We start from the raw sequence: 14247 nt of genomic DNA, 5'->3' as shown, positions 1-14247 counted from the left end.
ACAGCGAGCTTACAGTTTAGAGGTGGAGACAGGCATTAATAAATGACAGATGTGCTATAAGTGCTGTGGGGCTGGGAGGGGGAAAGAATAAAGGGAGCAGAAGGGAGTAGGAGAAGAGGAAAGGGCTTAGCCAGGGAAGGCCTCTTGGAAAAGATGTGCCCTCGGTAAGACTTTGAAGGTGGGGAGAGAAATTGTCCCAAGGGAACAAGTGAGCAGGTTATTCTCATTTTTCCGGGGTATAGTAAATACTACAATAGAAGAGTTTAGCCTGTGGATCAACTGTGTATGTGTGTTTCTTGGTATTTCACTACAACTCTTCCTGTCATTGACTGTAAGCACCTTTCTGGTTGGAAGAGACAATTGAGACGTGTATATTGTACTAGCATTAGGATAGTTTAATATTATGGTCCTCAAGAAATACGATCTACTTTAACGCTTTATACAGGAATGTGGAGGAAATGAATTCTCTTTGATCTGCAGTGGATTTTTTTTCAAATGGCATTTGTAAAGCGCTTGTTACGTGCCAGGCACTGTACTAAGCACTGGAAGACTTACAAGCTAATCGGGTTGGACACAGTCCCTGTCCCACATAGGGCTCACCGTCTTAATCCCCATTTTACAGATGAGGTCACTGAGGCATAGAGAAGCGAAGTGACTTGCCCAGGGTCACCCAGCAGACAAGTGACAGTACTGGGATTAGAACCCAGGTCCTTCTGATCCCAGGTCCATGCTCTTTCCACAAGACCATGCTGCTGCTGAGGTTGTGAGATTTAGTTTACCGAAACAGCTCAGTTTAACTTTCAGCTGTTGTTCTCTGGCTAAAGTGGGCTGAGGACACTTGTCTAAATCCATCTGATTTTGTGGATCTCTGCTGTGGGGAAAATGAATGTTCTGGGAAAGCGATTGATAGCTAAGCCTAGCCGGTGTGACTGCAGTCAAAAGAAATCAGAAGAAATGATTGTGTATTAATTTAAGGCCACTCTATCTGCATTATCTTTTTGTTTTTCTTTCCCCAATCCTAATAGAATGTCGCACGCTCTTCAGATGTGTATAATTAGGAAATTTTTACTTTCTAGACTCCAGGTGAAAAGAAGTCAGAGCAGTGGCGCACCTTGGAGGAAGCCTTGAAAGATCGCAGGAAAGCAGTAGATGAAGCAGCTGATGCCCTTCTGAAAGCTAAGTAAGAAACTGGGGAGAACTGCCGTCCCTTTTTTTTTCTTTTTTCAATGGCATTATGGTGCTTACTATGTGTCAAGCACTCTTCTAAGAGCTGGGGTCGATGCAGGTTAATCAAGCCCGGTCACAGACCCTTTCTCATATGGGTCTCGAGGTCTAGGCAGAACAGATCTTGAATTTCCAGTTTGCAGTTGAGGAAACTGAGGTCCAGAGAAGCGAAGCGACTCGCCAAGGGTCACCCAGCAGGCAAGTGGCGGAGCCGGGATTATTACCTAGGTCCTCTCCCTCCCAGTCCCGGCCTCTATCCACTAGGCCAGGCTGCTTCACCTTCTTGGGAAAAGGCACATCTTCTCTTTACAGAAGCAAGGTGCTTAATGTAGAAAAGGGTGTTTGGGAAATTGATCTCTCGGTTGGAGACTTGGAGGTGCTGGGCGAAGGGCAGACGTTGAAGGACGTCTAGTGAGTAGGCTTGCTTTGGTCTCCGAGTCCTGTATATTGTCTTGTGTCAGTCTTGTGGGCTTGGGGAAATCACGCGACCCTCCTTGGCCCCAGTTTTTCCCACCCGGGTGAAGGAGGAGCCCCCTGGAAGCATGTAACTAGTATCGAGCTGGGTGGCCCAGAGAGTCCCGGCGGGGCATTGGCTGGTAGCTTTTCCTGTGTTCAGAGTTGACCCTTCCTGGCAGAAAGGGGAGAAAAAAGTTTCCAAAACCTTTTGTGCCTCTTAGGGTCCTTCCTTTGAACTGCTTTTACGTATCATAGGGGTAGGTCTGCTTCAGGCGAAGGTTTCTCAGCTGAAGGCTTTTCCCAGTAGAAAATCTACTCCCCATTTCAGGCGATCGGTGGTATTTATTGAATGCTCACTCTGCAGAGCAGTGTACTGAGCGCATGGGAGAGTACACTACAACAGAGTCGGTAGATGTATTCCCTGCCCACAGCGAGTATACAGTCTAGAGCGTACAGTCTTATTTCCTTGTAACACAGTGACAGATTAAGCTGTCAGTTCCTTCCCAAACCCCTGTTCTCAAATGATGGGTCCCTTGAGAGCCTGGGATCTTATTTAATTTTGAACTTTGCAGTTTCCCCCAACATATAGTACAGTGCTTTGCATATAAGAAGTGTTTAATAAACACTCTCGCTATTATCCTAAATTAAATTGCAGGTAGGAGTTAAGTAAAAGACTATAAAGTTAGTGTATACGGATGCTGCCGTGGTCTTCGCACAGTAATTGCCTGATAAATTCTGGTACTAATACTTCAGTGGCGTTGTTAGTATTTAAATGCTTAGGAGGGACGGAATTACATCGGAGACTAATCTTAATTCAGATTACAGTACATGCTGATTCTTCGTTTTTGGTTCCCTTTAGAGAAGAGTTAGAGAAAACTAAGGGTGTCATTGAAAATACCAAGAAGACTCAGATGGCCGGGGCCAAGCCTCCCGTCACAGCCGCCGAAGAGAATCTCCACCACATGATCGTCGACTTGGATAACGTGGTCAAAAAGGTACCTCTCCCCAATCTGTCACGATCTTTTTTTTTCCTTTTCCTTCAGATTTCAAGCATTCTGATTGAAGACTAGCAATGTGGTGCAGCGGAAAGAGGACAGGACCGTGAGAGTCAGGAGACCTGGGTTCTGATCCCGGCCCCCCCACTTGCCCGCTGTGTGACCATGGACAAGTCGCTTCTCTGTGGCTCAGTTGCCTCCTCTGTAAAATGGGGATTAAGAGTGTGAGTCCCACAAGGGACAGGGACTGTGTCAGCCCGATTTGCTTGTGTCCACCCCCGCGCTTAGTACATTGTCTGGCATTTAGTAAGCACTTAACAAGTACCATAATTATTATTATTATTAAAAATCTTATGGTTTTGATGGTAAAAGTAGCCTGGGGTATCTTTAGGTTGACCCTAATTTGGATGTCATCTTGATCCCTGACTGGAATTTTTTTTTCTTATGGTATTTACTCTGTGCCAGGTACTTTATTAAGCACTGGGGCTGGTACAAGCTAACCATGTGGAGATCACAGACTTAATCCCCATTTTACAGATGAGTTAACTGAGGCCCAGACAAGTGAAGTGACTACCCCAAGGTCACACCGTAGACAAGTGGCAGAGCTGGGATTAGAACCCAGGCCCATGCTCAATCCACTAGGCCTTGCTGCTTCTCACTAATTTATAAAGGTTGTCAGGACAAGGCCAAATCTATGAGACGTGGAAAAGAAAGCTTCCTCCTTCTTGATTTTGGAATGGATTCCAGGGCTGCTGGAAATATCCCAATCCCAAAACCTTGTCTTAAATGGCATATGTGTAGACTCTGCTTTATGAGGGTTAGTTCATTTTTGTAGGCTGGAAATTAGAAAAGGGAATCATCTCTGCTTGAAAACATGTACTTAATGAGCTAGAAATTATTCGCTTGATTTCATAAATTATGAAAGGATGAACCTGACTCTTTTCTTTCTCTAAATCACTCGCCTCCCTGAGCAGCATAAATGGGCTTAGAGGAGATGGGAATTGTTACCATAACATTCAGCTGGAATGAATGTTAGGTGGCCTATTTGGAAATCAAAATGGCACAAAAAGTTTTGTACTGCTTTCTTCCTTTCCCTTGGGATGACGTTGGTCAGAAGAAAGAAGTTTTGTTATTTTATTCTTTAAAATTGTGGACTTCTGTTGCCAATTATAACCCGTAAACCTTTTCTTTTTCATTCCAGGTTCAAGCAGCCCAGTCTGAAGCTAAGGTAGTAGCTCAGTATCATGAGCTTGTGGCTAAAGCCAGAGATGAATTTCAACGGGAATTGGATAGTATTACTCCAGATCTGCATCCTGGTTGGAAAGGGCTCAGTAAGTCTGGATTGCCCCATTATTTTGGATCCTACTGAGCTAGGAATCACTTAGTCCATTTGTTCATTCCGTTTTTGTTTCCTTCAAGAGAAAGGAAAATTAACTAAAAGTTCTGTGTGATGTCTCTGTCCCAAGGATGGGCTAAGAGATCTCATTGGCAAAGGGAAATGGAGATTTGAGAGATGTATTCGTCGGAGAATTTCAGGGAACAAAATCTGCTTTTACCTGAAATACCCACATCGTTGCCTCCTTTCTCCACTTTGCTAGTAGTGATCTGGCAAATAGGGGACAGAAACTGAGCTGGGAGTAGTGAAATTGGAATTGGCTTCCCAGCGACTTTATTATGCCCACAGCAGGCAGAGAGCTACGCAACACTTATGTACCTATCCATATATTATAGATTATATTTTTATATGTCTGTCTCCCCCTCTATACTGCAAGTTTGTTTTAGACGGGGAACATGAATTCATCAATTATTGGTGTCTGTTTTAGGCAGAGTGACCTGAGGCCACTTAAAAAAACAGAAAATTATAATGTAAAAGTGAAACCGTTGATACAAAAAGACCATCGGAAGGGAAGACTTTTCGATTTGCTACTCTCAGTACGTAATTTAAAAAATAGTGGCTGTCCTCGTTACTAGTGACTAGTAGCTCTATTTTCCGCACATTTGAGGGCAACGCTGCCGTCTGTGCTGACACAGTGAATAGGGCTAAATATTTTATCTGCTTTTATTTACGATGGCAGTAGGGGATGCTCACTCTTGGCAAACTTTTTGTGACCTTGATATCGATCAATCAATGGTATTAATTGAGCACCGGAGAGCACGTTATAAAAATTAGCAGCCACATTCCCTGCCTGTAACGAGCTTACATTCTTGCCTGTTCCCCTTAGAAGTCATTTAGCACAGAGAACCTAACAGGAACATTGGAGGTCGGTTTCACAGGGCTCCTTTCCCATTTTGGGGTGGTTTTTCTTTGTAATGGTATTTGTTAAGATCTTACTATGTGCCAGTCACTCTACTAAGTGCCGGGGAAGACTCAATCAGGTTGGGCACAGTCCCTGTTCCAAATGGAGCTCACACTCTTAATCCCCATTTTGCAGAGGTGGCAGCTGAGGTTCAGAGAAGTGAAGTCACCTGCCCAAAGTCACACAGCATGCAAGTGGCAGAGCCGGGACCTTCTGACTCCCAGGCCTGGCCTCTATCCATTAGGCAGTGCTACTTTCCTGTTCCTCAACTGAGGAAAAATTAGACCAAAATGGGCTTTTAAAAATGTATTATTTAAAGGGAGGGAGAGAATGTTGAAAATTTGGAATATGGAAGTTGTTGTAGAGGGTTTCGATGAGGATGAAGAGTTGAGCATTTCTAGCAATAACTGTAGCTAACCGTTACCGATGAGAGTTTAGTTGGGTACGAAGAAACAACTCCATCTTCACTACCCCTGGGCATTAATGCTATAATTCGGCATTTCTGGTTAAAGCCATTACCTCAAAAGATCTAAAAATCCTCTCCAGATATCGTCGTTCACTAACGCTGATGTTCATAAAGACGAGTGCTTTTCTTTCCTCCCCGCTGCCATTTTCATTCTCCCACTGCTGTCGAGCTTTGACTTGAAACCAGTTAACCAACAGGCGCAGCGATTTTACAGAAACCCTCGTTTCTGCAAAGTAAAAATCCTTTGGAATTCATCTTGGGAATGTGTCAGCTTTTCAGCCTCCCTGGGCCGGCCAGTGGGGCTAGGGGATGCTTTCCTTCAGGGCGGCACGGCTCCGGCGGGGAGTGTGTTCTGGCACCAAGGCCCATGCGTACTTCCCTCTGCCGCTAAATTGGATCTCATCAGATGTAACAACTACCTGAAGTATGTATTCCTTTGGCACTTTGAAAACTGGCAAGATGATGGGATCTTAGTCTTATGACATCCCGCTTCTTGTACAGGGAAACAAAAGAAACAGTGCTTTAATTTATATTGTGAAGAGTTGTCGTACTTTGGCCGTGGTCTTGAGCGTAGGTACTGGAGTTTTAGGCTCTGAGTTAGTCAGTTTTTCTAGCTGGCAGTAAAAAACAAAATTAAAAAAAAGCAACCCAAAATCTACATGTAGGTTGAATAACAATTAACCACATCAGGTTATTGTGGTTTTTAAAAGCAAATCCTTCAAATTCCTAAACTCCCTCTATTGTGTAAGTAGTAAAATATTGCCAGGTGTGCATCAACAAAATGTTGACTTTTTTTTGTAAAAGGCTGTCTTAAAAATCACAGTCACAGAATCTATTTTATTCTATGTACATTCTACTTTGATTCCGTTGGATTCTTTAAATTTGTCTTGTGTGTATTTCGTTTTCACACTTCACAGCTCTTTACAACTTGAAAAGTGAACATATTAAGCTGTAAAATCTGACTCGTGCATCTTTAAAATACTTCAGATGATTCTTTCAGGAGTCCATATTGTTTGATCTTTTTTTTTTAGTTAGGAAATTAACTTTGGAGTTTCTCTAAGACTAAAAATAGCTCATCTCTTTGATACTACTTTATTATTTATTTATTGCCTCTGCCTAAATGTATGCATGTAGTAATTAATTGGCCGAAATGAATGTGCATTAACCTTTCCACTCCTTTCTTTCTCCTACTGCAGAAATCTCTGACTTAGGTGAGTAGCTAAAATGTATTTTTGCAAGGGTTTTGTGTTGTTTTTTTTTTTTTTAAAGGGTTCAGCACTCAGCTACTTTAGGGTGATAGTTGCACTGGGGGCTATGAAGCACGGTTTGTTATCTAATTCATTTTGTTGCTTAGTGTGTGATGTGATCTATAGCATGTAATTTACTGATGTATCCGTATTTATGGATATAATTGTATCTGTAATTTACTTAAATTAATTCTCCCCACCCTCCCCACCCCGGCCTGCAAGCTTATTGTGGGCAGGGATTGTGTCTGTTACATTGTCCTCTCCCAAGTGCTTAGTATAGTGCTGTGCATACGGTAAGCGCTCAGTAAATACGATTGATGGATCGATGTCCCGGGAATCTGAACCCTCTAAGAATGGAATCGAACCTCGAGTAACTTTAATTTTAAAGGATTAGGGTGAGGAGAAGTGTTAGGTGCGTTGTTTTCTCTGCAGAGGAAGGACCCCTTTAGAATTATATAATGTAGAAATAGCTATATCTTGATTGGTGGTAAAAATAGAGCACACACAGGAAATGGTCATGGCGGAATCTCAATCCCAACCTCTGACTCTCCCCGGCCCGCCCTCTTGCCACTAGGCCACGTTGCTTCTCTAATCAGTAGTTCATTCGGTTGTATTTATTGAGCACTTACTGTGGGCAAAGCTCATTTATATCTATCGATGTATCTCCCCCCTCTAGACTGTAAACTCACTGTGGGCAGGACATATGTCTGTTTATTATTGTTTCTTACTCTCCCCCAAGCGCTTAGTACAGTGCTCTGTACACGGGTGCTCGATAAATACGGTCGAATGGACTTAGAGTGCTTACTTTGCGCAGTGCACCGTACTAAGCATTTGAGATAGTCCTAGAAAACCGGGAAACACAATCCCAGCCCCCAAGGAGCTTACGACGTAGCGGACGGGACTGGCGGTCAAAACCAGGTTTGCCTTGGAAAGTTGAGGAACGGAGGGGGTCCTGTTGCGTGGAGGTCGTGGGACCTTTGGCCCTCATCCCCGGTTGGTTTTCGTTTTCTGTTCTCACGCCTTGTAGCTGGGCAGCTGTCCACCGACGATCTCAACTCCCTGATCGTGCACGCCCATCGCCGCGTCGACCAGCTCAACAGGGAGCTGGCCCAGCAGAAGGTCCGAGAGCAGCAGCACATCGAGGCCGCCCTGCAGCAGCAAAAGCTGGAAGATAAGCGGGCCTTCGAGTCCGCCGTGGCCAAAGCGCTGGACCGCCACAGGGACGAGATCCAGATGGAGCAGGACCGCAAGGTACCCACCCGGAAGAGGCCAAGGGGGGCGGCCAGCTTCAAAACGCTTAATAACGACAGCGGCGGTCTTGGAGCGCTTGCCCTGGGCCGGGCGCCCTGCTAGGCGTTGGGCTGGATTACAAGCAAATAGGGTCGGACACAGTCCCCGTCCCACAAGGGGCCCACGGGCTCGATCCCCATTTAACGGATGAGGGAACTAAGATCCAGAGAAGTGAGGCGACTTGCCCAAAGTCACACAGCAGACAAGTGGCAGAGCCGGGATTAGAACCCACAACCTTCCGCCCACTAGATCACGCTGCTTCCCTGGGTTCCGCTGGGTGTGGAGATCTGGTCACGGGGGCTGTGCTGAATCACATCAGCGGGCCATTTCTAAAAAATGGAAATTGTTTTTGGGTTTTTTCATTCATTCATTCAATAGTATTTATTGAGCGCTTACTATGTGCAGAGCACTGTACTAAGCGCTTGGAATGAACAAGTCAGCAACAGATAGAGACAGTCCCTGCCGTTTGACGGGCTTACGGTCTAATCGGGGGAGACGGACAGACGAGAACAGCGGCGATAAATAGAGTCAAGGGGAAGAACATCTCGTAAAAACTGTGGCGACTAAATAGAATCAAGGCGATGTACATTTCATTAACAAAATAAATAGGGTAATAAATATATACAGTTGAGCGGACGAGTACAGTGCTGAGGGGATGGGAAGGGAGAGGAGGAGGAGAAGAGGGAAATGGGGGGAAAAGAGGGTTAAGCTGCGGAGAGGTGAAGGGGGGGCGGTAGAGGGAGTAGAGGGAGAAGGGAGCTCAGTCTGGGACGGCCTCTTGGAGGAGGTGAGTTTTAAGTAGGGTTTTGAAGAGGGGAAGAGAATCAGTTTGGCGGAGGTGAGGAGGGAGGGCGTTCCGGGACCGCGGGAGGACGTGGCCCAGGGGTCGACGGCGGGATAGGTGAGACCGAGGGACAGTGTTTTTAAAGTGGTATTTAAGTGCTTGCTGTGTAATAATGAGTATGGTACTTGTTAAGCGCTTACTGTGTGCCAAGCACTGTTCTTAGCACTGGGGTAGATACAGGCTAATCAGGTCGGACACAGTCCCCGTCCCACTGGGGGCTCACACTCCTAATCCCCATTTTCCCACTGAGACCCAGAGGAGCCAAGCGGCTTGCCCGAGGTCACACAGCAGACACGTGACGGGGCGGGGATTAGAACCCAGGTCCTTCCAGCTCCCAGGCCTGTGCTCTGTCCACCAAGCCGCGCCACAGGGTCAGGCGCCCTGTTAGGCGCCGGGGTAGGATAGGCGGTCGTCAGGTCGGACCCTGCCCCGCCTGGGACGCTCGACTGTCGCGTTGGTCTCTCCAGGTGGAGGAGGTGAAGGACGTCATGGAGGTGGAAATGAGGACCCAGCTCCGCCGGCAGGCGGCCGCCCACACCGATCACCTGAGAGACGTGCTGAGGATACAAGAGCAAGAGCTCAAACAGCAGTACGAGCAGGTGAGGCCCCCTCCGACTCGCGGACGGCCGGCGGCCCGGAGGGGCAAGGCCACAGCCAGGCACCTCCCCGCCAGGCCCCGGCTAGAGCTCCTCGGTGGCTCCGGGGGAGAAAAGGCGGCCGAGAGCACTAAGTGAAGATGATGATGACGACGACGGTGTTTGTGAAGCGCTTGCTATGGGCCGAGCACCCTTCTAAGCGCTGAGGGAGATACAAGGTCATCAGGTTGGACACGGTCCCTGGCCCAGGAGGGGCTCACCGTCTTAATCACCAATCGTCAGTCTTTAGACTAGTTCCCCTAGGAAATCATGTAATAATAATAATGTTGGTATTTGTTAAGCGCTTACTATGGGCCGAGCACTGTTCTAAGCGCTGGGGTAGATACGGGGTAGGCTCACAGTCTTCATCCCCATTTTACATATAAAGTGTACCGGCCAAGCTCTTCTTTTTCTTTTAATGGTATTTAAGCTTTTTTGAAAAAATGGGAGTGCTGAAGCGCTTATTACATGCCGGGCAGTGTAGCAAGGGCTGGGATAGATCCAGGTTATTAATCAGGTTGGACACGGTCCATGTCCCACCGGGGGCTCCCAGTCTAAGGGGGGAAGATCGGGTAGGAGGAAACGCATCAGCGCCTTCCCAAGATGCGAAATATCGACCTAAACGGGGACTGAAATCACCGGCGACGTGATCGAACAGCAGTGTAAATATGCCACCGGGGAGATTGGGAACCAGTGTTTGTGCACTAATGAAAGCCCTCCGTTTTCCCCTCTAAGCTCTCACCTCCCGAAAGGTATCGTGTGCCGAGGTACCGGAGACCCGCCCTGCCGTCTTGGCTACGTAGAGCTGCCGTTATTTACTGCTACATTGAAATGGGCTTTAATCACTCTGCAAAGTCAGTCAGAAATCTATTTCAAAGGTGAGGAAGGGAAGGAAGGTGTTCAAGTCAGTAAAACGCACTTCCTCCCCTTCCCCCTTTATCATTTTAAAAGATGCCCGCAACACGTTAACCGTCTTGACGACAAAACCGCCGAGCGTTAAAGTTAAGTAGAATTTGGGGCTTCCGTACGTTTGCCACTTGTTAGGAAGTCAACACCTAAGGCCAATTCCGTGAATCTTGGCTATTCAAGATTCGAGCCAGCCTGAAGAAGGGTGGCTGGGGAAGAGGAGGAATCTTCGCTAACGGGAGAAAAGCAAGCGAGAACTCATCCTTCTCCTATCTGCCCTTCAATCTGAATACTCCCGTCTCGGTCGACACGGATAAGGAAACGTGTCGATTTCTTTCCCCGACCGTTTCCTCTTTTCCAGGGCTTGTCTGAGAAACTGTCCGAACAGGAAATGGAGTTCAGACGCCTCAATCAGGAGCAGGTCGACAATTTCACTCTGGATATAAACACGGCCTACGCCCGGCTGAGAGGGATTGAACAGGCCGTCCACAGTGAGTATCTCCAATCGATCAATCGGTGGTGTCGACTGAGCACTTACTGTGTGCAGAGCGCTGTAGCCAGTGCTCGGGAAGAATACAGTACAAGGGTTGGCTGACTTAGTGAGCTCATATATCTAGAGGGTATAGTTTAAGCTGAATCTGTTTCTGGGGAATTTAGGCTGGACAAACCTAAGAGGGTACACATATGGGAGGCTTCCTCCCTATTTTATCATCCTCCTCACCTTCCTGTGAGCTGGGAAATTTAGAGGGGCAGAATCAAAAGAACCCCCCCCGGAGCCATCAGCCCAGAAGGCCGAGGAGAACTGTTGCAGGTGTGAGGTCGTAGGAGAGGAATGGACGGTTCTTTTCCAGCCTGGCTTCTGATCGCAGGAGTCGGCACGAGGGGTAAGGTGGGCTGCAAGGCAGAACTTCCCCCCCGTAGCGATAGATTTTGCCGATAGGTTCAGGGGGGCGTTTGCTAGGTCTTTTCCTAGATAGTGTCTCTTCAATCCCGTGAAGCCGCCGAAGGGTGAGCGATGTCAATCTCTCAGCCTCGGCATCAACCTCAGTCAGTGGGGCACGGACTAGGCGCGGGGCACTCGACCGAGCGCTTGGGTGAGTACGGTGCAATGGGGTGGGCGGACGTGTTCCCGACGAGACTGGTCTAGAGGGACGTGACACTCACCGGCAAGGACCCACGGGGGGGAAGCGGCGGGGCCGAGAGGATAGAGGGCGGGCCGGGGAATCGGAAAGACCTGGGTTCTCATCCCAGCTCCGCCACTTGTCTGCTGCGTGACCTTGGGCGACTCACTTTACTTCTCTGGGCCCGTTAACCTCATCTGTAAAAGGGGGACTAAAACTGGGACACAAACCGTATCCAGCTTAATTAGCTTCCTTCTACCCAAACACTTAGTACTGTGCCCGACGCATAGTAAGCGCTTTAAGAGATCATAAAAAAAAAGGGGGGAAACCCACCGGATAAAACAGACGGAGAGCAGCCCCCCTAAACTGTTGGGACTTGGGGCCTGGGGCGCGCCTCGGAGGAGCGTAGGTTGCCCCCAAGGCGGAGACCCACTTTATCACATCTCCCCACCGCCGTCCAGTCGAGGTATAAAGCCGTGCCTAGTCATCTCTAGGTACTCGGTACGGCGCTCTGCCCATAGTAAACGCCCAACAAGTGGTGGTGGCGGTGATCCGTAGGTACCTTTGAGCCGACCATCCCGCCGTAGCCCTCCTGTACGCCGGAGATGCCCGATTCCCCCATTTAGGAAGTAGAGGCTAAGAGGGGATGGCCTCTGGATGGGGGTCAAACCCTTCCCGACACGTAAACGTCAGCTAGAGGGCTCCTAATAGTGATAACAAACGCGATACTCTTAAGCGCTTCCTGGGGGGCGGGCGCCGTTCTAAGATACGAGTTCATCAGGTTGGACACGGTCCCCGTCCCACGGTTCTCGGCACAGAGTGCTTAACCGATAGCGTCACCGTCCCCGTTTTACTGCCGAGACGACCGAGGCCCAGGGAAGCGACTTCCCCCAGCTCACGCGGCAGGTGGCGGAGCCGGGACCGGAACCCGGACCGTCCCGCGCGCGGACGCCGGGCGAGTCGGGGGGAGGAGGGGGGCCGGGCCGGAGCCGGACAGGAAGGCCGACCGGCCCGCGGCTCCGCTCCGTAGGTCACGCGGCGGCGGAAGAGGAAGCCCGGAAGGCTCACCGGCTGTGGCTGTCGGTGGAGGCGTTGAGATACGGCATGAAGACGGCCGCCGGCGACGGCCCCACGGCGCCCCTCGGGGACGCCGTGGCCGCCATCCGGACCGCCTGCGGCGACAGCGAGTTCGCCCAAGCCTTGACGGCCGCCCTCCCGCCCGCCTCCCTGACGCGGGGGGTGTACAGCGAAGAGGCGCTCCGGGCCCGCTTCCACGCCGTCCAGAAACTGGCCAGAAGGGTGGCCATGATCGACGAGACCCGCAACAGCCTCTACCAGTTCTTCCTGTCCTACCTGCAGTCCCTCCTGCTGGTCCAGCCGCGCCAGCTGCCCCCGCCGGCCCAGCTGGGCCCCGAGGACCTGGACCCCTTCAAGCTCCTGGCCTACGCCTCCTACAGCGTCGAGCACGGCGACCTGGAGCTGGCGGCCAAGCTGGTCAACCAGCTCAAGGGCGAGTCCAGGAGGGTGGCCCAGGACTGGCTGAACGAGGCGCGGGTGACCCTCGAAACCAAGCAGGTGGTGGACCTGCTCACGGCCTACGCCAGCGCCGTGGGGCTAGGGACCACCCAGGTGCCGGCGGGCTAGAGGGCGGCCCCCGAGGCGGGCGGCTCCGGCCCGGCCCCGGCCGGCCCACGGAGATCGGGGACGCGGAAGGGGCCGGGGGGGGCGTCCGCGTCGTCTGCCCCCGGCCCGTCGGCCAAGGCCGGGAACGCTTCCCCCGCCGCTTCTACGAGGGAAACCTGCGGCGCCTGGACCGGCGGCGGGGAAAGCCTCCTCTGCCGCTCGTGTACGTTTTGCAGGTTTAACCCACCGGGCTTGTGATCCGACCCAAATTGTGTTTGCAATCCCTGCCACTCTTGATCTTTGCCACCTGCGCAAATGGAATAAAACGACGAGAATCATCAAGCGATCTGCTGTCTGGGCTTTTTTTGGGTGGTATCCGGTCAAGTGCTTCCGCTGGGCCGGGCCCCGTACCGAGTGCCGCGGGTACCGGATGAGCGGGCCGGACGCACGGTCCCTGCCGTTCCTGGGGCTCGCTCTCGATCCCTAAAAAGTGCTTCGCTCTGTGCCGGGCGCTCTGCAGAGCACCGGGGTAGACAGAAGAAGGTAAGCGGGTTGGACACGGTCCTCGTTCGACCTTAGGGCCCGCTCTTAATCCCCATTTTACAGATGAAGGAACTGAGGCACAGAGAAGTGACTTGGCCAAGGTCACAAAGCAGGCAAGAGGCAGAGCGGGGATTAAAACCCCCGGTCAATCAGTGGTGCTGACTACGTGCAGAGCACTGTATCAAGCACTTGGGAGTGGACAATAAAGTCCTGCTTCCTCCCAGGCCCCTGCTCTATCCATTAGACTACCCCGCTTCCGTGTGCAGGGCCAGATGGGGGAAGGGATTCTCTTACACTTTCCGCTGCATCACCACGCAAAGCTGGCCGCTGTAGCCGGGGGTTCAGACGTCACGCCTCTCTCTCTATTAGGTCTTTGAGCAGGGCCAGTAAATGATAAGACACTGCTCGTTATCTCATCTGTGAAGCAGAAAGGGAGGAAGATTACTTTGCTTTTTACAAACTCACTTTTCCAAAACACTTAAAAGACGCAGGCGACTACGTGCCTCTCACGCTATAAAGAAATCCGGAGCACGCTTGGTTGTGGTAAGATAGATCGCAAGGTTCTTCCTCTTTCCTCCTCATTCCCCCGAACCCAATCCC

The 14247-nt window shown here is 50.1% G+C and overlaps 1 protein-coding gene across 9 annotated transcripts in view; it reads left to right on the top strand.

Moving 5' to 3' along the window:
* The window catches only part of IMMT (inner membrane mitochondrial protein), a 39076-nt gene extending 25626 nt beyond the window's left edge, over positions 1-13450 (top strand). For all 9 annotated transcript variants that reach the window (XM_029046584.1, XM_029046582.2, XM_029046580.2 and 6 more), the window contains 8 exons: positions 1077-1180; positions 2540-2675; positions 3877-4006; positions 6635-6649; positions 7713-7936; positions 9287-9418; positions 10722-10851; positions 12512-13450. In XM_029046584.1, coding sequence (XP_028902417.1) covers positions 1077-1180; positions 2540-2675; positions 3877-4006; positions 6635-6649; positions 7713-7936; positions 9287-9418; positions 10722-10851; positions 12512-13125 — 1485 coding nt within the window. In that variant the 3' untranslated portion in view covers positions 13126-13450. The remainder of the gene's footprint in view (positions 1-1076; positions 1181-2539; positions 2676-3876; positions 4007-6634; positions 6650-7712; positions 7937-9286; positions 9419-10721; positions 10852-12511) is intronic.
* Positions 13451-14247: the final 797 nt, after the last annotated feature.

The sequence above is a fragment of the Ornithorhynchus anatinus genome, chromosome 18 (genome assembly GCF_004115215.2).
Source record: "Ornithorhynchus anatinus isolate Pmale09 chromosome 18, mOrnAna1.pri.v4, whole genome shotgun sequence".
In the NCBI taxonomy this organism is placed as follows: Eukaryota; Metazoa; Chordata; class Mammalia; order Monotremata; family Ornithorhynchidae; genus Ornithorhynchus; species Ornithorhynchus anatinus.
The sequence above is the reverse complement of the archived record's forward strand: the minus strand, read 5'-3'. Positions and strand labels throughout refer to the sequence as shown.